General features: G+C 45.9%; 1 protein-coding gene and 1 long non-coding RNA gene across 3 annotated transcripts in view; one reads left to right on the forward strand and one right to left on the reverse strand.

Annotated features, from left to right (window-relative positions):
* Window positions 1-2,000: 2,000 nt before the first annotated feature.
* On the forward strand, window positions 2,001-5,566 carry LOC135388257 (uncharacterized). The gene is made up of 3 exons (XR_010421316.1): window positions 2,001-2,021; window positions 4,364-4,532; window positions 5,300-5,566. It is a non-coding gene; the product is annotated as an uncharacterized LOC135388257 (long non-coding RNA).
* A 305-nt stretch (window positions 5,567-5,871) lies between these two features.
* LOC135388256 (uncharacterized) overlaps window positions 5,872-22,944 on the reverse strand; it is a 35,850-nt gene continuing 18,777 nt past the window's right edge. For both annotated transcript variants that reach the window (XM_064617684.1, XM_064617683.1), the window contains 6 exons: window positions 21,829-21,988; window positions 19,524-19,660; window positions 18,952-19,078; window positions 16,621-16,782; window positions 12,911-13,045; window positions 5,872-6,325 (listed from right to left, as the gene is read on the reverse strand). In XM_064617684.1, the coding sequence (XP_064473754.1) occupies window positions 6,146-6,325; window positions 12,911-13,045; window positions 16,621-16,782; window positions 18,952-19,078; window positions 19,524-19,660; window positions 21,829-21,988 (901 nt within the window). In that variant the 3' untranslated portion in view covers window positions 5,872-6,145. The remainder of the gene's footprint in view (window positions 6,326-12,910; window positions 13,046-16,620; window positions 16,783-18,951; window positions 19,079-19,523; window positions 19,661-21,828; window positions 21,989-22,944) is intronic.

Raw genomic sequence — 22,944 nt, forward strand, 5'->3', positions numbered from 1 at the left:
AGGCAAAGCAAACGTGGCCGCGTCACACCGTCAATCAAACATTCGAACGCCGGCATCCCCAAGCACCATCCGTACAGGTCAAACGGAAACATGCAGGGTCACGGGAATAATACAGAAGCAAATGTCATTAAGATCATCCCTGACCAGAGGCTAAATGCCAACTTTTAGAACTCACCTCCCCCCGCTCGCCTCCCCCCCCCCACACACGCACGCACGCACGCACGCACGCAAACACGCACACACGCACACACACACACACACACACATGTGAGCTGCCCGTATAGACGGCGGACCATGGGTTAGTTACGGTAGTTACCGCTAGGAGCGCCACATCGCATTGCTATGGAGGAGGAAATGTCATGTACATTACCATCATTATTGTCTTCATCGTTGTCTTTAGTCGGCTGTATTGCCATGTATCTACATGCGACAAAATCGCGCGGTGCCGCGTATGCGAGAGCGGACAAATTTTGAGAAGCCTCCTCTGCGTTCCGCTTTTCCTCGACCGCGCAATGCACGATTTTTACGCCACTGGTTACGCCTAGAGCACTAGAAAAGCAAGTTTCAAGAAACTTTCTGGTGCTCTAATTACGCCACGCACTGGTTACGCCACTGCTATGAGGCATGCTCGCAGCACTTTGCGCGGATTTCGGAATTGAATTATACGGTAAGGTACTACGTGGTGGACAGAAAACTGCAACAATAGGCTGCTTTTGGTCTTTCGCTCAGTTCCTGCACGTACTGTCTGAAACGATATATTGTGCTGTAAGGAAATCTACTTACGCGAATGCTCGACAAGGCTCCATAAAAAAGCCGACCTTAGAGAAATCGTTATTGCGCTGCATGTGCACATCTGCCAGTGATCTATACTAACGCCAGTGCTGTCAGATGTGCTTACGGCATGTTTACGGGGTTTACGGATGTGCAGCTTACGGCTCACACCTGAAGATGACTAGTATCACATCACTGTCACATTCCTTGAGCTGTATAGTTATGTAGGAATAAAAGTGTGATGCTGCTGTATAATATCCAAGGTAGTTTACGAACTGTTATGAAGATTAAGCTGTACAAAACATACAATAATAATAATGATAATGAAGTACAAACAAATGCAAACACGTGCAAATCCCTGCTGGTGGCCGGAACGGAACTACTATGCACACGTAAGATAACATTACACATTATCACTGATGACAGCCTTGTACAGCTCCTTGAGAACGGACACTGTAGTGCTGGTGGGAGTGATCAAACTTGTACCCCACAACACTAGGGCCTGTTGGTATTGTATAAAAGAAAAATAATAATAATAATAATTGGGAGTGGATTTACACGAAAGGTGAGTACGCGAAATGGGATGACCTGTTGACACCCATTCTTCTCACTGAAAACTAGATATGCCTTGAATAACTCTGTAGTGGCTGCTGCTGTTCACAATCCTCCTGGATCCAGCAATAGGGTAGGGTATCACCCCTGGCGATGAAGCTCCCCATTCATAATCTCAAAATAAAGTTGTTAGTTTTCAACCGTGGTCATCGTGTTTCTTTTATACAAATACCAGCAGAATTACAGTTGTGTGAGGTACAAGTTTGACCGTCCCTGTTCAGCGCTACAGTGTCAGTCCTCAAGGAGCTGCATACTGCATGTGTAATGTTATAGTAGTTTTCCAGACTCCAGCAGGAATTTGTGTGTGTGAACTGTCACAAAGCAGGAGAACCACCTATGGAGGTAACAGGAATTTGAGTGCGTTTGTATTTGTTTTTATTAATACCACTTTCATACCACTTCTATAACACTTTTATTGCCAGCAGTGTAACACTTTATAACCACTGCTTCCTATGCGCGAGCTACCCTCTTCTTCGTCCTAAACGTTTTCAATGACTCAGCACACTTTAGCTTAGTTTACATGAACAGATATGTCGTGGACGGAGTCGACTGATCGTAAATCTCGACTGCCGACGGTTTACATGGCTGTCTGGCCATTAGCTTGACTTGTCTATACCCGGAGCCCCACCTACTTTGAGGTATGTAACCAATCACCGGTCGAAATACAGTTCAGTATTATTACGGTCAATCAGAAGTTATACTATGGTAACTTAACTATGACAACTAACTGTGGTGATAGCCACAGTAATGCCTCGCCCGTATTGACTGGGCGAACGAATAAACCTAGCGACACACCAATGGATTTTGCTGCCACTTTTATCAACGCCATCTGCATGGAAAGAGGCATGTCGAGAAGACGCAGAACTGCAGAAACTGTTCTTCGTACGTAGAGCCACTGAATAAGCTACACTTCAGAGTATCGTCACTGAGGCAAAAGGGCGAGTTGGAGGCGCTCCATAGATGGCGCTGGAGGTCAAACGGAAACAAAATGCCGGCACCAACTCGCCCTTTCGCCTCAGTGCCGATACTCTGAAGCGTATCTTATTTACTCATATAGTATGGCTGACGATGTCGATCGTGGTCAATACCTTGCGTTTTGCGCGACCTGTAGATGGCGCATCTTGACTGCAACATGCCGGACGTATCCATGTTGTCATTCAGTTTCGATTTTGAGATTTCTGAACTGCAATGTTGATTCTCGTTGGGTTGAAGGCGAACGAGTATTAAACGCTGCTCACTTCTCGCAGGCGTCACAGAGTTGTCCAAAGAGAAGGCTATAGTTGTCGCGTATTATTTGCGAAGTTCCGGCGTGTTTGACCAACCATACTTCGTGAAGGTGAATTTCACGTTTACCCGTTGCGAGGCCGAAATAGCAAGCAGCGAGTGTCCTGTGCTGCAGGAATGTCAGAGGCACGCAAGCACAGGATATCTGTGCTGATACTCTCTTACAGATAAGATGTTCTAAGTGTGTAGCGCGTGTACGAATGTAGTTTAGAATTTTCAAGGTAATGTTGCCTCATCCGTGTGTCACTGGTGCGCATGTTTTTGGGAAACCTTAACGAAACGTCACATTCTTTCTGCATTCTTTCCCAAGTGATTTGACGCGCTGATTCAAATGCACAGTTACAAAACTGACTTGGTATACGTTTTCGCGATATTCCTTGCGCTTTATTGCACATAATGGCTACTCAAGCTTGAAAAATATTGTTCTGTTTTACCTAGACTAGGTTTTGCTTCCCTTCCTGACGTGAGTTGCACAGAAGTGTGCTTCAGAAAAAAAAAAAAAAAAAAGAACGTTCATCAGATATGTAGGCAGTACCGCTCCAAGAGCTCTGCCATACACACATAAGCATTGCTGATGTAACAGGTTTTCTGATTTTGCGTCGCTCAATCCACCTCTTCCGAGGATGCGTCGAAGTAGGCGGTATTCCATGTGTGAAAAGAAGAAAACGTGGAAAGACAAACTGGCTGTCCCCTTGGCGCGCATAGTCGCATTGTGGCATAGAACAAAAGTCGTTTGGTTTTGTGTGCTGGTCGTTGTCTGCACTGTTTCCTTCATCCATGATTTCAACAGCAAAATACAGGTGCAGCTGAGCGACCTATGTGAAAAGCAGCAAGTTCTCCGCAAGTGAACGCGGGGTCGGCCGTGTGTACCTGGATCGGCTAGTCCCGAGTTTCACCGCTGTGCGGCGTCGATTTGGCGAAAAACGCGAATAGATCGTGCGAAAAACAGGAAATCACGGAAGAACGTATCTGATGGTCGTTCTTTTTCAAACACATGTTATACATAATAGTTTCTTGAAATTCAAGGATCCACACAGAAAGCTCGTTTGGATACACAAAATACGGAACCAAAGAGGGAGGAAAAAAAGCTATATGAAGCCAAAAGAAGTCAATCCACAGTCGAGAGTAATTGCATGCAGTGAGCTCAAACAAGTCAAAATAGCGTCCTACAGTTTCTGCGCTGCACTGTCCAGCTGATTTGTTTGCATTGATTTTATCCAAATGCACATGCGCGCTGCGAGGGATGAGTCTCCGGTCACTGAACAAAAAAGTGTACATAAAGAGAATAGTATTCACGCTACAAACCACAGCTCCCTATATACCCGTTATTCGCAACTATCTACCCCTCTGTCATCTGTGCCCGCTAGTTGCGTCAAATTTAGTCAAGTGGAAGTTGTCTCCCTGGAGTTCATTCGTTCATTCTTCCCTCTGTCTCACCCACCAAGGACTTGTACTTCTTCCTACTCTTACACTCTTAAAAAAAGGGGGTGTACTCCTTTCCTTTAACTCCTTTCCTTGCCACATATATAACACCCTTTTGGAGAGTACAACTACTCTCAGAAAAGGTGTCTTCTCACTCCCTCAAAGGAGTAGCATAACACCTTCTACCTGCCGGATAGTAATATTACTTTCCAATAGGGTGTTGTATATGTGGCAAGGAAAGGAGTTAAAGTGCAACATGATTTATTTCTTTTAGCATGAACGGATTCGGCATCCTCGCAGTCAAAGGAACCGCAGACTCCTCAAGGAACAAGATTCTACCTTCCCAGTATTCACAGCAGAGTTCTCACAGCCAGCATTACAAATGGAAACAACAGCTTTGGGCCCCTGCGCCGTACGTCAGAAGTCACCCTAACCGACGTGCCGTAAGTAACAGACTTACAGGTCCAGTTACTACACGTTAGAGCCATGGTTACTCTGCACAAATAGTAAATTACTCTACATAGAATATTAGAAAATCCAGCGTTATTTCCCTTAGCATTAGTTACTATACAGTCACTTTTCCAAAATGGCAGAAACAAGGACTCTAGCTAGAGTAATGTGAGCTGTTTGTGCAGTTTGTACTGGAGCACGAGCTGCTGCTCCAAGTCCGCTAGCTTTATTTCAAAGCATCTCTACCATTCCTGAACAGCGGCTAAATTGAACACTAGATGGGACCAACGCTTCAACATTGCATTTGAGCGCTAAACACAGAGCTGTTTTCTTGATATCAGAGTAAACTAACGTCTTATACTGTAGCAATATAACAGATTAATTTGAGCCCTTAGGCTAGCGTTGTACATCTGTGCGAGGGTAATGCGAGGGTACTATGAGCATATCCTAGCGTAGCAGGGGTAGCGAGGTGTCGCCACGGATAACCCCGAGCCGAGGGCCACCTCTGAATACAATGATCTCTGAATAGCGGTGATGGCTACGAATAACTTTGCGGCCAAAGGTACAAAAAAAAAAAGAGCCCTTTCTGAAATTCATAATGTAAAAGCCTGAGTCTGGGCACACAGATGACGACACGAACACACGACTCAAATGAACACACGACTCTTAAGTCGTGTGTTCGTGTCGTCCCTCTGTGTGCCAGGACTCAGGCTAAGTTCGTATGGAGTTACTAAAACATGTAACTACTGTATAATTGCAGCTGGCACTTACTTCCCAAGGCTGGCTACGGCACGCTACGTTACCTCTCGTGCTTCTGCCTATACGACCTGGTAAACCAGAGCAACTGCTCTTCCTTGAGCACATGCGTCCGTGCATGGCGAGCCGCGCAACGGATTGTGGTATAGCAGGCGCAAGCGAGCGGTGTCATCCTTTGGTGGATTAGGTGACCAACATCAAAAGAAGAGCACGCTCTACTTCGGCGGAAACCGTGGCCACCGACTCAAGAGAACACTGGTCCGCACCACTTCCTCAAAATTACGTTCTCTTGCGTCCGAGTACAAACGTCTTGCGAGCTGCGTGCAACAGTCAACGTCGTTGCGTGCGCTGGGACGTCGCCAAACTCGTCGAAGGTGTCGTGGTTACGTGGTAGCATAAACAGCGCTTTACTCCACGGAACTTTGCCAGCGGACTGATGTTTTACAATACATCATCATCCAAAAAGCAGTAGTCATATTTTTAGGGGTGCAATTACCCTGCGCGCTTTTTATATGCGTTTCTTTCCACTCCATTTAGCAGGGAAAAGGGGCGGTCCATTTCGGTTTACGGAATCATTAGGGAGTGATGCGGCCATTTGGCCATGACCTCTGCACGTTGACGTTGCACGTCAAGCTCAAAGCTGAACGAATGTGTTGTATCATGTCTTGAACGTAATTTTCGTTGCATTACGCATGTATTATTGTAGACAGGTGGAGCACGTAAGAGCATTTCGTCCAACAGAATCCATACTCTCACACTCCTATAGATCAATTAGATTCTTCACATTTATCGACGAGACGCCAAACAGTTCATTCGTAAATTTCCACAAGTATCGGAGGAACAGTTGCAGTCAGTTGGCAGCAACAGAGCACGAGTTGAAGCTCGTGCGCATGGCATGTTTCACCGTGTGAACGAAGGCGAAGACGTCCTTAGAAAGGGGATGGCCACAAAGTTTTCCAAGGTCGCTGCACTCTACGTTGAACACGACCCAGCCTCCACGGAAGCCAAAGTTCATTTTGGACATGCACGCCTGCGTGAAGACATAACCGTCATGATTACAGCCATGACGATCTATATTACTGGTTAATCGAAGCAAAAGCATCAGGCCGAGGGCCGCCGATATTTCGAGCATTCCTTTGAACACTGCTGGAGTGACACACTTGTAGACCTCTAGACCCGTCGTGTGTGTGTTTTCAGAGACTGTCGTTCTCGCTACTAGGCTACCAGAAACCTCCCCGCCTAAGCAACAGTATTTGTTGGTGCTGTACGAGAATGGAGAATTACAATTTGAATTATTATTTACTTTATTATTGTGATTAATATTATTAACGCGTACTTGTGTAATAGTAAAGTTAGCTGTTCATACCATCGCTTATAGCATAGATTAGCTTATAGCACAGCTTATTGTGGAGGGGCTCATCACTTAATTCCCCACATCACCACCAGCAATAGGGTAGAGTATCCCCCCTAGTGGTGAAACTCTCCATTCATAATATCGAAATATTTTTTTTTGTTTTTAGCTTATAGCGAATTCAGCAGCACAGAAAACCGCTGCGGTTTCAATGTTAGAGGACGACACTCTTCAGGGTTGAGACCTGTAACTTTGAAATTCTGTGGTCAAACCTATTTCCACTAATTATAAACATTAATTATGAAAGTTAATTAACGGCTGCACTAATTGCTGACACACCACCACGTTTGCGTTGGCCCCATCGGGGATAGATATATTCGGCGACTTTTTTGAAGGAAAAACAAACCACGAATTTAAGAAAATTCTGATCAGTCTTACGTGACGCACCCTGTATATATACATATAGATATATATATATATATGTGAAATAATAAGACGTGGACTACAGGTTACAGGAACGTTAACAAAAACTAATTTATTTAATGGGTAATTTAACATATAGATTAAAAAAAGAATGGTCGACGTTTCGACAGTGGCACTGTCTTCGTCAGGACAAAAGAGGTACAAGGGTTGCATATTGCTTAAATAGGTTCCCTGAGTGATGTCACAATCGGTGCAAGTATGCCACGTGGCAGTTTGATTGAAGAATAATTTATTCTTCAATCAAGCAAACAAGTGCGCCATTGACGCTACGGGGGACGGTTCCCAAGGGACTGTGGCAAAGTGCAATGCGTGCGCGCGTATTACGGGGTCTTTCTTCGCCATCTCCAAATCCGCCGCAGCCAGTACGCCGCCATCTTCCCTCGTAAGACCGTTAGGGAGCTCTCGCAGGATTTCGCCTAAGTTGCGAGGATTTTGCGACGTGCGCCGTTCGTGAATCTAGACTTCGTCACCTCGTACGACCGAGTTACGACAGATTCCGTCGTACGAGCTTTTTGTGAATCCGACCCTAGGTGCGACTATACGAGGGCAGGCTAACGTGCCAATCACCAGGACAAACCATTGCCTCGGAACGACTTCTTTATTGTATGTACAGGTAGGCTCATTTTAAAGTACTGTAGAGCAGCAGGTATACCATTTTATACCGCTGGCACATTTGACAGCCTGGCTGCTCAGTATACATCGCCACAAATTTCGATCAAATCCACCTCGTAGTTTTTTTTTTAGAAAATTCAGATTTAATATTACGGGCAACGCTGTGTCTAAGATCCAAACAAACTCCGCAGTTCCTGCCATGTACGGCGACGAACATAAATATGTCAGTAACAATGGGAGCGTACAGCGACATCTGTGGACCGCTACCATCACCACGCCGGTTCACCGGACGTATGCATTTTTGCGTAGGTGACTCTCATGGTGATTCTGCTGATAGTTCTGTTACCCATTTCCACGATGTGCAGATCTTCTTGCATTTTAATATGTTAGCATTAGGAATGTCAAAATGGGAAGCTGTATGTATGTATGGGGTGTGTATGTGTGTGTCCGTTTGTGAGATGAAGCCTCACCGAGACAGCGGTTAAGTGGACATGTAAATGGGATATAAGAGAGTAAATGTAAATGGAGGCAAATGATTTGAGATTTAAGTAGTCGAACGTAATTAAGAGTAAGAGGTAAGAGTAATTGAAGAAAATTAGAGGTAATTAACGTCAATTAAAGTGGAATTGAGAGTAATTAAGGCAAGTAAACGCAATTAAAAGTAAGTAAGGGAATTCAATACAGTCAACCCTCGATTTATGAACCTTCGATTTATGAATTCCCTCGTTTTATGAACACCAGCACAAGGAACCAAACTTTTTACATGCATTTTTCCCTCGTTTTATGAACCTCGATATTCGAATAATGAATGGAATTTCTGGGAACCAACTAGGAGTTGCCCAGCGTTTTTGCCCTCAATTTATGAACTGATCGTTCCGAGGCCAACAAAAACCTTCAAAGGGATTATTCGTGGTCTTATGAATGACGCCTGAACAGACAAAACGCTTTCCAGGTATAGAACCCTCGGTTCTTAACCCCTCGAAATCCGAACAACAAACGGGTTTTTGCAGAAGTGTTCCTGACCTCAATTCATGAATAAGGCGTCCGCTGTCACCCGGAGATTAATAAACGTAGGTTAAAAACCCCAGAGGAAATCCGAGACCAGTTGAGCGCGAATATGCTGACATCTCCTCTTTCCAAGATTGACACAGCGGAAGGCATCGTCCAAAGCAAAATTAAACTATTTAACAAGAGATAAACTGATGTTCTGAGGCTGGAACGACATAGAAGGGACAGATACAAACAAAGCCTCAAATTGCCTAAGAAATCAACGATGAAAGATGAAAGTCACTGAAAAGGTTAGCCAGCTGTAGGGATTGAACCCACATCTTATCCAGAAGATCCAGAAGATCTTATCGGCAATCCAGAAGATGTGGGTTCAATCCCTACAGCTGGCTAACCTTTTCAGTGACTTTCATCTTTCATCGTTAAACTATTTAGTATTGCATAATAAACAGAATGTGAATGCGCTAACATCTGTGCTTTGTGAGATTGATACAGCAGAAGGCATGGTCGAAAGCAAAATTACACAATATATTGCATTATAAACACAATACCAACTCGGAAATACTGTTCCATTTGCTCGATAGTACTCACTTAAAGGAATTTTCGATTTATGAATCCCTCGTTTTATGAACGATTTTTCGGGGAACCGAGGGTGTTCATAAATCGAGGGTTGACTGTATTACGTCACGTAACCTGCGGTTACCTAAGGTAATTAAAGGGTAATTACAGGTTAATTGAAAGTAAATGAGGCTAATTAAATGGTAATTAAATAGACTTACACATGGTAATTGAAAGTGTCAAACCAGGAATCAAGCACTGACTGGAGGTGGACAACCGGAAGTCAGGTTAGACCGGAAGTGGAGAACCGGAAATAGAGTTGGACCGGAAATGCATACCGGAAGTCAAGTATAGACTGGGTGTGGACAACCGGAAGTCAGGTTTAGACTGGATGTGGACAACCAGAAGTTGGACTTAAACCGGAAGTGGATACCCGGAAGTCAAGTATGGACCGGAAAAGGCAGTTAATACTAACGCATTTGTCTCGTATTTACTACTAAATCGCAAGCGAATTTTTGGAGAGAACATATGTCAGGAACTATCTGGTTTGAACAAATTTTTCAAAAGGAAGTTCAACAAGACGGATACTTAACCCATGAGAAGACTTAGCAGATAGAGGGTTGGGGACATGTAACAATGTTGCTCGACGAATGGGCGATTGTGTCACATCACACGTCGTCCGTCGTTTTTTCACCGCAATTGCAGTGGTGATTAAAAATATTTAGAGTTTTCTCTCGCACATAAAATTTGCACTGTGGATTTCGTTCGGAATAAGCTTTCAAATGCCGCTGCCAATATTAACAGCTTGCCTGCTGCTTTACAGTACCTTTAATCGACACATAATTTGAATAATATACGCGTTAGTATTTGCCGCGCGCGGCCAATGTATTTGTATTCGTAACTGAAAGGCCTACAACACGAGTCCGTGCAAAGCAGCGGAGTCAGTATTGTTGACAGTGCATATGATCCACATCATTCCATCCAATATTCATAACCGCAAACCACACTGATACCTCGTCGTCCGAGTATCGCGAAACCGTGTCCACACTCTTAAAAATAAGGGCAAATAAATAAAATATTTGCCTGCTGCTTTACGGTACCTTTAATCGACACATAATTTGAATAATATACGCGTTAGTATTTGCCGCGCGCGGCCAATGTATTTGTATTCGTATCTGAAAGGCCTACAACACGAGTCCGTGCAAAGCAGCGGAGTCAGTATTGTTGACAGTGCATATGATCGACATCATTCCATCCAATATTCATAACCGCAAACCACACTCATACCTCGTCGTCCGAGTATCGCGAAACCGTGTCCACACTCTTAAAAATAAGGATGTACTTTAACTCCTTTTTTTGCCACATATATAACACCCTTTTGGAGAGTACAATTACGCTCAAGAGGGTGTCTCCTCACTCCCTCAAGGGAGTAGCATAACACCTTCTCCCTGCCGGGGGAGTAATATTACTCTCCAGTAGGAAGAAAGGTGATATGCTACTCCCTTGAGGGAGTGAGGAGACACCCTCTTGAGCGTAATTGTACTCTCCAAAAGGGTGTTATATATGTGACAAAAAAAGGAGTTAAAGTACACCCTTTTTTTAAGAGTGCACGACGTAGTTCCCCACCTTCGGACGCTTCCCCCGTTGACAAAGAATCTGTCGAACGCCTCAGCGTAAAGCGAGGTAATTACTGCTACTGCTCGTGCTGTCTGAACTCCACGAACTTGACTCATCCAAATCGTCCAATATGCCGTAGGCCAGCCAGTTTCATGGCAGCCATGTTAAACCAGTGAAAAGAGTGAAAAGTAGGGTGAGAAGAAGCGGAAAGCACAACATGAGAGCCCATATACCGGTCCACACCGCCGATATCCTCGCGAGCGCTCGCGAGCGTACGTTCGACGCGTGCAGCAGAACATGCACGCTCGAACCAGTGCAGCTTTTCTTGCACCAGAACGACCAGCTGAATTCGCTATTAGCTTCAGCTGCATATTGACAGCTATAATACGTACAACAGATAGCTCCGCTTTACTTATCTTTTTATAACGCTAGTCCCTTGCGTATGTTACATATGCTTATGACTTGCGCTATGTATAGCTTTCTACACTTAAAGGAGCAATAAAGCGGTATTGCACATGGCTCGAAACTGGGCTTCAGTCACCAAGCACTCTAGTATGAATCACCATGCGATTTTTTTTTGCTGTTGAATTCAGTCGTGTCAACGCGCAATTGAATTTACAAAAGGTTCGTGAAAACGATACGAAAAGGGAGGCGCCAGCGCCACCAGCTGGAAGGCGCAGGGCCCGCCGTCGTGATGGCGTTAGTCTGCGTAATCTGCGCTCTGAAGCTCTGACCTTCAGAAAAGTGACCGTTAGAAAAATCATCTGCTATGATCCATTCGCACAGTCAGCGCTCCGATGTGGCAGCTCTCCCGTTGGTACTCCGCCGCCAGTCACCTGATTGCAAACACCAACTACGTCACGAGCGAAACGTCAACAACACCTGCAGGTGGTGATGCGCTTTGCAAGATCGAAATCCGAGCGCGCGCCTCGCGTTCCACGTTTGAGATTCAGCCATAAATATCTTGCAGTCTCACATTTTTCGGCCGTGCAATCCAAAACAACGGAAAACAACAAAAACTTTATTTTTAAGATGGGGAGTTTCGTCGCAAGGGGCGATACTCTACCCCATCGCTGCTGGGGATGAAGGGAATGAAATACTGAGCCCCTTCACGATAAGTATTGAAGTCTCAGTGTGTCCAAAAAAGGTCGAAAGAGCTTTGAGGGCAGAGCGTTGCTGAGCTGGATTTGACCAGGGACCTAGCAATGATCGAGAGAAGGGGCGAGAGTCCAGCTGACTAAGAGACCCGGAGAGTGCGGTTCGTGAAGGTTGGTAGTGTGGGCAATGAAGAAGAATGTGCTCCAGATCCTCTAGAGCACCGCAGTGACAGCATGTGGGAGAGTCAACCTGTCTAAAGCGGTAACGCCGCTGCGGTGTAAAAGCCACATCGAGTCGCATTCGATGAATTAATAGATCTTGACGAAAGGGGCTTCGTGGCATGCGGAAAGCGAGCGCTGGATCAACCCTGGTCAGCATAGGAAAATTAAAAAAAAATTGTGCATTTAATAGCCGACGTGATGCCATGCCATGAGCCCCTACTGGTTATGCACTTTTTACGGAAAGTAAGGACGCAACCGTGCAACCCAACGTGCAAACGTTTTACTGCAACAACAACCCCCCCCCCCCCGGAAAAAAAAGAGAGAAAGAATTGCAGGCAGAAAAGCGACATGCAGAAAACATAATTAATCGAGTCCAGCCACACTGAATCCTGTTGGAACATGGTATATAATTTTTTTTCGCGTCGGTTGCTGTATTGTACGGGTGTTGCCATGCAAAGGATATCTGCCCGACCTGGGTGGGGACATGACGAATGAACGAATAGTTGTTCCACTTTCTTCGGTATTTCTGATCAGAAGCTAGATGTGGTGGAGGAGGAGAGAGACCCATCACAGCATTTCCTGCGCTACTGGCCATTCAGCTGCCAGCGAATTCGATACGTCCCCAGTCCTGCTGCCAGCCCTACGCCAGTACGAGGCATCACGATCTCACCTTTGCCATTATTGTCTGGCGATTATCGTACACGTGCCATGTGTGACCGTCGTTACTCTTTCTGTACGCCACCAATCGTCCTGTGTCGAGGAACTCTTCACCGTAGTCTTTTGTGTAGTGGGCACCGGGGCAAACCTGCACAGAATTAGCTTTCCGTTTATCAGAGGACCGCTAACTGCTTACGCACACTGCCTAGAGTCACTAAGTAAGCTCCAATAGCGACACTCAGTTCCAGGGGCGAGCAGAAGAAGCGAGGACATGCCATTTTGTTTCCGCCATCCCTTGATATGGATGCCGCGACCTTGGAGCTTTCGTGGCAGCTGTACCATGCAAGCCTATGCTATGGCCGCCATTAAAGCTTCAAGGTCGCGGTAAAGGGAAAAAGATATCGCTACTTTCCCCAATCGAGTTTTCGCGCAACTCTAGCGTCACCTAGCAGGGCGCTCACGATGCCATATATCGAGAGCGCTCCGAAACGTTGCTCCTCCTGCAAGCAGCCCACCAAGGTAGATTCCTTGAAAGCCAAGAGCTCACGTATAACCTCTTCGGGACGGTCTTGTGGACAATACATAGGTGAAGCCGCAGCGCACGTTTCTTTAACGCACGGCCTCCAGCGGCCAACACTGCTATGTTAAACAACTCTCTGCTCCTTAACTGGGGATGGCTCTGGTATGCAGCGGGCTTTGAGCTGGTTTGGAGCTGGCTTAGAGCGTGCGTCGGCCTTGTTCGAGAAAACAAGGTGACTTCCGTGCTTGCCTGTGGAAGTCAATGTCGCTACGCTAGTGACTCTAACGCTGCCGCGAAGCAGGAGCTATTGTCTGACTGGTCTCAATGCAAGCGTAAGGTCGGCGACACTGTGCTTGATGTGCTTGTCTGCAGCTATTAACTTATGTAGCGTTGTTTTGCTGGTAATCGCACACTCTTAGAACTTCTCAACCACATAACTCGCTGAAAACAAACCACTGCGCAAAATGATGCTGCATGATCATTCCTGATTTCTGAAGGGCCGGAGGCCAACGATGTCAAGGCAGTCTTGGACACACAACCACCACCACCCGCATCTGTTTTAAAAGGGAACGTGTGCAGTGAGATGCGGAATGGAGTCTTTGGCACAAAGTAGTGGTAAGTTTTTGTGACTCATCATCACATAATGCTGCAATCGCTCTATCGCAACCGCTGTTACGTTTTCGGAAAACTCTGTGCATGTACTTATAAAACCGTTTAATAAGTATCAGCAATTTCAGCGCTATCAGGACTAAAAGTCTCCTCCGCTTTATTCCCCACATACCCACATATAGAGTCTGCAATCAACCACCAATTTAAAATGAGCTGGAGGCCACAGTTCACCAGAATCCACGCACAGCGTGCTCTGCACTAAGCACGATTCAGGGATGCGTGCGCCCTTTTTGTTTTTTGCTGCAGTTAGGTAGTTATGTTAATTGCACAAAGGGAGGGGGGGGGCTCTTTCTCAGCTTGCCGTTGTTGGCCACCCAGGAGTAGTCATCGTCATGACTACAGCAAAAAAAAAGAAAGAAAAAAAGCGAGGTAAAATCAAGTGAAGCTCTGTTTTTAGAGTGTACAGATACCCTGTCACACAGCTGACCCACGTCACCATGGATACAGCAAGTGAAATGTTCACTGTGATTGGCAGGAGACCTAATGAGCACGTGACTTGTATTAACAAATAGCGGAGAGTTCCTCGCCACTCCTTAGCTTCGCAATCTCGCGTTTGCCCCGCCCTCGTCAGCGCTACGCCAGAGCCTGTCCAATGACAATTGTGCAAGCAAAAATAAAGAAAAGACCATTGCTTTTTAGTGACTCAATCGCCGCCGCTTCCACCAATCGCCGGCTTCACGATAGCGTATGCCGCCGCCAACCGCTGAGCCGCACGAGAGCGCCTCCTGCAAGCAGAGAGCCGTTTTAGAGAGAGTTTGGCCATTGGGAGGATCCTAGCTCGTCATGCCAACACTACCTAGATAGAGAAAGCCTGCTTACTCGTCGACGTGACGTAACAACTAAGGGTTTAGCCAATCAGGATAGTGTTTTCAGCGGCGGTAGCCAACCACGAACGTGTTTTCAGCGGTCGTAGCCATGGAGACGAACCACCGTAGTCTGCGGACAGTGATGGAACGTGCCCGCGTGCTAAACGGGAAAACTTTAAAATAATGCTCAAAATGGTCCCATATCTTTCTCATGACTGATTTTCTGGAAAGCATGTTGCACTTTTAATGCGTTAGCATTAGCAGTGTCAGAAAGGAAAAAAGGATGCCTGTATGTATGTATGTGTGTGTGTGTGTGTGTCCGTGTGTGAGATGGTGAAGCCTCACAGAGACGGCGGTATAAGTGTTCATGCAAAGGGGATATAAGAGGGTAAATGTAAATGGAAGTAAATGATTTGAAATTGAACTAGTCGAAGGTAATTAAGAGTAAGAGGTAAGAGTAATTGAAGGTATTTAGAGGTAATTAAAGGCAATTAAAACAAGAAAGTTGAGTTTAAAGATAATGAATGTAAGCTTTATGTAATTAAGAGAAACATTAAATCAAATTAAAGTATACCGAGGATAACCGCAGGTTATACCGGAGGTAATTAAATGTAATTAAAGGTAATCAACGTCATTTGAATTGAGAGTAATTATGGCAGGTAAATGTAATTAATGGTAATTAAGGGAAGTCAAGATTGCCTCATGTAACCTACGGTTCCCTAAGGTAATTAAAGGGTAATTACAGGGTAATTGAAAGTAATTGAGGCTAATTAAAGTTTAATTAAATGAACTTACATATAGTAATTGAAAGTGTCAAACCGGGAATCAAGCATTGACTGGATGTGGACAACCGGAGGTGAGGTTTAGACTGGAAGTGGACAACCGGAAGTTGGGTTTAAACCGGAAGTAGATACCCGGTACTCAAGTATGGACCGGAAAAGGCGGTTAATGCTAACGCATTTCTCTCGCATTTACCGCTAAATCGCCAGTAAATTTTTTATCTACAGAGTCATGTCTACAGGTTCCAAGATAGCTACAATCATTTCAGAGTTCTTGAATTCTCAGAACGGCGAACCGCAATAGCAGGCAAATTCTGACTACATATGTCCACGTAGCGAAGGAGAGAGAGAAGGCAATAAGCAGGAGGTGGCGTTGGTCATGCGACGTCAGAGCTGAACGACCACCCTCGCCGTGATCTATTGTTGCCCCGCGCGACGAGCTGGCGGACAGCATCAAAATGGCGCGCAGCAGGTGGCTGATAAGCGGATTTCGCTTGGATTCAGGATTTTGGGGCGGCTCAACGACGCCTGTAACGTCAAAACAGGCTCCATCCATGATACGGCAAAAGATGTGAGAATGGCCAAACTCTCCCCATAAATGGCTTTGCGTGCAGAATAAAGCATTCTGTTCGACATTATCTCCATTGCCTATCTGTCTCTTATGCGCGATCTTTAAAGCTTCGTGAAAATATTGCATGGAAAATCTCATACAGGTTCAGTCTGATCTTCAAATCGAGGCCAAGATATGGCACGTTACGTAGCCTATAGATTGCGTACAGATTTAGTATTAGTACAAAACTAACAGTATCAATTTGAGTTAGACGCACGGACGGCGAAGCCGCTGGTTAGGTTAGTGTGCCGTGGCAGAAGCCTTGTGGCAGGCGAGGCAACCGTCGCGGCACCAGCTGCACTACCGCTAAGTTGCATATAGCGGAGTGCCAAGACTTACCCGGGGATACGAGTCGATGTTGATACCCATTTTGCACTGGGCGCCCATGCCACTAAGAGTCTGGTTTCTGTGATGGCTTAATCTTCCGCACACAGTAAATGAGAGCATCTCTCTCGTTCTGCTGGGTAGGGTGATGTTCTCTCTGAATTTTAATGCACCCACCTGAAAAAAAACAAGGCGTACGTGTGACATTCTACGTGTAACCGTGGCATATCCCTAACCCGGAAATCAGGAGGGTTTTGGTTCGAGTCTTAGTATCAGCACCTTTTCCTGAGCTATTTAAATTTCAAAGGCACGTTGCAGCCGGGAAAAACCGTGCACACTGCCACAACTGGATTTTCTCAATCTCAAATCCCATTTTCGCGATGTCGATACAACCTTTAGAATGCGCATTATCCTATAGGACCTGAGGATGGGTGTACGGGTAATATCGTTCTTCTACGCGTCGTAATTCTATTTACAAGTTCTCGTTCAATTCTTCTACTTCGTAACGGGTGTAGCGTTAACACTCAAAATGCACTTTTTTTCGGATGCTACCGGAAGTACTATAGTGGAAACAAGAAGTACCGCCATCCAGTTACTTTTTTTTAAATTCTGTGTTAGCAACGCGAAGCAACTGTGGCTATGAGCGACGTACAGACGTGAACAGATGGAGAGAGGACAGCAGGAAGGAGTGGGGGACAGGTGGGGGGGGGAGGGCTAGTATGCGTCCCGGCCCGACTCAGGGGGAACTGTGCCGACATTCGTGTCATCTAGTTACCTGTATCCATTATTACGTCATTTGCCCTACAGTATGTCGTGTGGTCCACTATCCATCGGTTTGGTTGCATTATCCTCCGTAATGTTCCGTTCGAGACATATTTTCGGAATGCATGGATTGGTGAAATCGCTCGTGTCGTGCCCCACGCTTTGCTTCTCTTTATTTTGCGCCAATACTTCGAAGCCTTGTGACTCCTCTGGCTACCCGCCGACGGACCGCTGACATACTACCACCCGCCATGCTGAGCAGAGTTTTACCCAGCGCTCGCTTTCCGCATGCCAGCACATATCTCTCGTCAAGACGCCGTATTAGTTCATCGAATGCGCCTCGATGTGGCCCTCACAGCACGGTGGCTCTACCCCTTGAGACAAGTTAACTCTCCCCACTGCAGTCACTGCGGTGCTGTTGAAGATCTCGAGCACATTCTTCTCCATTGCCCACACTACCACCCTTCCCGCTCCGTACTCTCCGCCTCCCTCAACGAGCTAGACTCCCGTCCCCTCTCACTCACAAAATTGCTTGGCCCCTGGCCGCATCCAGCTCACCAACGCTCTGTCCTCAAGGCTCTCTTCGCCTTTTTGGACGCCACAGGACTTCGATCCTCATTGTAACGGCACCCATTCCTTCATTCCCCACTTCACCTCCAGCAATGGGGTAGAGTATCGCCCCCAGCGAAGAAACTCTCCACCCATGATCCTGAAATAAAGTTGTTGCTGTTTGTGGCATTGCACATCCTTGCTTCTGCTGCAATGTGCGGTAGAAAAAGGGACGCAATATAGAAGCCTTTCGACGAAGGAGCTGCGCCGTCAGGCAAACACGGTAAGCGCGCCGTGTGTAGGGCATGCGGCACAAAAATGCAGAGCCTTGCTGTGTCAGGATCAAGAAACATCTTTCGGAGTGCATCAGCACGCTCGAACGCATAGAATATACTTCATCGGGTGAGCAGCATTGTGCTTGAGCTGTGGCGCAGGGCAAACAGGGGCTGGCACATGTTTACCACAACTGTAGTGTTGCAGGGTCTGCCATGAGAGAACATTAAAAATGAGAAGGGATTTGAATCGTAAAAAATAGAGGTGATTTTCCTGTCGGTTACAACTGCCGATTAAAATCTGTGAAATCATGATTTTTGTCCGCTGCCCTATAGTTTTGTCAGTAGTCGACCATCGATAGTTTTCTTTCTATTGACGATGAAACTCCCTATTCATCATCTCTCAATAAAGTTGTTGTTCTATTGACAGTCGAATATCGATAGTCCTATCGATAGTTTTCTCACTATCGATAGTTCGACTCTGATGCGACTACAGAGAATATCGATAGTGCTATCGATAGTTTTGTACCACTATAGTCGGAACTCTACTTTCGAGGAGCAATGTTGCCAGACGTAGCAGATTATGGGCACTCCAGTGTATCACACTTCCCAAAACTAGAAAATAATTATGCTATACTTCTGCGTCGCACAGACATATCACTTCCTGTACTATCACTTCGTTCCCTCTTGGACGAACCGGCCGGTTGGCGTTCGCACGTGTAAAATGGCTTTCGAATAGTGGACACTGGAGAGGTGTACTTACGAATGTTGGCTGGTCTCCCACCACTGCTTCGTCCCACACCGACGTGCCTGTGACTCTGCACTTGTGCGAATAATGATTATTTGTCAAATAAGTAGTACGGAACAGCACGATGTCCGGCTGAGTGTTCCTGCGACAGAAAACGTGCTATAGATATGTCCTTGGTACGAGCGTTCGCGCAAACCGAGAACAGAATTACTATTGGCGGGAACTGTAGAACGACCAGGTATCTTGACAGCTCCATATGGCAGCTCCATATGTCTCCACATGGAGCTCCATATGGCAGCTCCATATATTACTATAGACAGCAGCACATTGTGCGCCAGACATCCACCTGTGGCGTTAGCAACAAACCCAACCAGAAGACTGATCAACCCTGTACACCGAACACATAGGCATGTTGAACGTTGTTGTAAGTGCGGTTTAGTATGGCGTTGCGATAGCATTCTCATGGATGGAAATCCCAATCAACAGACAAGGTTTCACCACTTTACGTTCTTTACGGTGTATGACCTTACTACGCGCACTTGCGGTTTGTCGCAGACTGCTTTATTGAATGACGGTGCGCCACTTACGTTAAGACTTTATTAAATGCTGCCACCATTTTTGCGTCGAAGTCCTTGGCTCCTTGATAGAGCAAAGCTACGCCGTAAAACAGGAAACACGGCATATTCGTTCTGTTCGGCGCTTCCATTTGGACAGAGCGCAGTCCCTGGACACAACATGAAAGGAAATGTACTAGCAGACGACGCCTAGGCAACCGTCCATTATCTCTTCCCGACGACAGGTGGTGCCTGAGCGCATGCTCCCCTCGCAGTCTGTATTATAGGGGACCGCCGATGGGGGACTTCTCCGGCACAGGCTGGAGGTTTCAGAAAACCGTGTCGCAATCAGTACTCTTACGGTAGATTGAAACAAAATGAGGTCGTATTTCTTGTAGCAAGTCTGAAGGTACATTACAGCGGTGACACGTACCTCGGCAAGGCTACATAGTAGAATAAATGAACAGGAAACTCTAGAGACACTGTTAATGAACCAATTCTTCCAGTTCACCTGTAGCGTGACCGTCTCTTGTCAGTGCTACCTCCCCAAATATATTCAAAGAGTCATCTTACGCGACTGCTGCACCGCTAACCTAACGGTGTCAAAGAAATGGTGACAAAAGCCGCAGCTCTTTACTGTCTTGTAGCAGCCACCTTCGCAGGCGATAGGGGTAGTGCACTTCGTTGCTAACACATACCTCCACCAGTGATGAAATGCACGCTGGAATAACGGTACAGAAAAAACGTGTTGCTTTTATTGAACAGATCACTTATATGCCGTACAGCGTGTCTGCTAAATTTCCACCGCCATTTTTACCCTTGACAAAATGTAGTCCGTGAGCCCTAAGTTACTCCGCCGGATCAGTTGTTGTTGTCTGCAACGCCACTAGGTGGCACCTACAGGGCTTCCATAGTTTCGGTCTTTGCGAAATACATTTCAGGACGTAGACTGATATGCGGCTAGCTATTGCAGCCAATAGAAACAAGCGTAGGGCGCTGCTAAAACGTGCCCTTCTGAGCTTAAGTTGAACATGTCTATGTCCACGTCCGCCTGAAAGTGCTTCGCATGCACCCGAATCTGGGACGACCAACGAAAGAGCTAGTGGTCATTCCATGTAAGCTAAAAGCACAGGGCTAAATACTATAAATACATAATTATGAAGAAGCGTTTGAGCCGTCCACGCTATACGGGGATATTTATGTCTTAATGCCAAAATCGTGTTCGGGGCGAACGTTCAATCCCATGCCAGGAAACGACCTGTAAAACCACATCGCTAGCCATCAGTTCCGGTTCCTGTGCCAGGGGCAAGTCCCTGCTTTTCTTGTGTATCTAAGAGTGATGCAAAAATGTCGAGATTTTCGATATCGATAAATATCAAAATCCTACGAAATAAGGGATAAAATTATTAAGACATCGATATTGATATCGATAAATTGTCAATATATATATATATCGGTATTTTAAAAAGCAATATCGATATATCGATGTTTGAAAAGCCGTCACCGACATTACTTGACCACTTGAAAGAAATTGCCATTGTTTTATCATCTTCCACCGTATTACCTCTGAGGCACATCATGAAGGCCAATGAGGATACGTCCTCAATTATCCTGCCAGAATGATTGGGGAATAATTACGGCAAGAATTTAGGTGGGTGCAGAGGATGTCTCCCTCTTCAGATCCACACCAGCTTGCCGAGCTTCTGCTCTGTTCCTCGAGGAATGGATGTTTGCGAATACAGAGCCACGCAAGCAACAGAAATTTCTCGGTTTCGGCTGTCGTGTACGTTGTGAACTCACTGTACACATCCCAACGATTCGTTCGGAACGAAATGCAGCCCCCGACGATACACGAACTTCTAGAAGCTAACAATTTTTTCCCGTTCCGTGCATCATATCTTTACAGGAAACATCGGCATCTTGTTGCAAAACCAAATCAAGAGGGAGAGAAGGAAAAAAGCAGTCAAGTTTGGTTAATAAATTCGTTGACCTTTTATCTATGTCCTACCCGCCTGCAGAAGCCGTCGAATTACTGATAATTCTATCAGCATGCATGCCAGTGTCTATTATCGATGTAATATCCATATTCAGATCGATGTGGTTATCGATATTTTTACCGATAAATATAGATATTTTAAAGGTATCGATAACATCGCAGGCATCAAATATAGATAATATCGATAAGGATATCAATATCGTTCCATCCCTATTATCTAAGCGACGCTCGACGCTCAAGACCTCCACAGTAGACAACTGCCAACGTACAGGAAAGAGCACAATCAGCAAAGCGGCGCCAATAGGGTTCGACACTGTGCAGGCAATTCTCTGTCCTGTTTACCTGAAGCAAGCTGATGATGTCGGTCAGGTAGCTGTCTCCGGTGTTGCTTTCGATTTCCGTGTCCAGGGTTCCGAAGTTCCTGAACCCTTCTTTGAAATATTGAAGCATTGCGGCGCGTCCGTCAGTAGTGGAGAGCTTATTTGTCGTCGACGAATGGTCACTGAAAATCGCAGTGAAAATTAGAAACGGGGAAAGACAACGCTATCGCCTGTGCGTACGTAAGGGATAGCGTTGGTGGTCCTGCGCACTGCGCGAAGCTCTTTCTGTTATAGAGGTGCGCAGGACCACCTCCAACGTTATCCATTATGTACGCAAAGGCTATAGCGTACGATGTACTAAAACCCTCTATACACTCTTAAAAAAAAAGGTGTACAGTAACTCCTTTTTGGAGAGTACACCCTTGCCACTTGTATCACTCCCTTTGGAGTGTACAATTAGTGTACAAAAGTGTACAACAATTCTGTAGGGTGTTAAACGGTCTCACCTTTTTGGGAGGAATTGTACTCTCCAAAAAGGAGTGATATATGTGGAAAGGAAAAGGAGTTAAAGTACACCCTTTTTTTGAAAGAGCGTAGTATCGGTGCCGTCGCGCATGCGCTTACGCTATTTTCCAGGAATGGTGTGCATACGCTAGTAGGTTTTTTGCAGGAGCCACAATAGAATCACGGCGAGTGTCGGCTATCCCTTTGGAGCTCACGTTCCCTTCGGTAACATAGATAAGTACAGAAACTGCAGTGTAACATCAAATACTACGAGGGGTGTTCAAGTCAAACGGGGACCTTCTGTGTCCTGAGTGTAGAAATGGCTCGCGCTACTTCTTTTTCGTCATTTTCACACGCAACAGGCCTCCGCGTTCACGACGTGGTGGTCCAAAGTTTGTGCAAAACAGAAGACACGTGCTGGACAAGATGGCCGACAATGAGGTGAGCGCGCACATCGAACAGCGAATTGTCATGAAGTTTCTCGTGAATGAAGGCGTAAAATCATCTGAAATTCACAGAAGACTTCAGGATCAGTATGGCCACGATACACTTAGCCGCAGCAAAGCGTTTCAGTGGTGCAAACGGTTCCGAGACGGACGTACATCAGTGCAGGACGATCCCGGCCGGGACGGCG

Source organism: Ornithodoros turicata, chromosome 3 (assembly GCF_037126465.1).
Source record: "Ornithodoros turicata isolate Travis chromosome 3, ASM3712646v1, whole genome shotgun sequence".
Taxonomy (NCBI): domain Eukaryota; kingdom Metazoa; phylum Arthropoda; class Arachnida; order Ixodida; family Argasidae; genus Ornithodoros; species Ornithodoros turicata.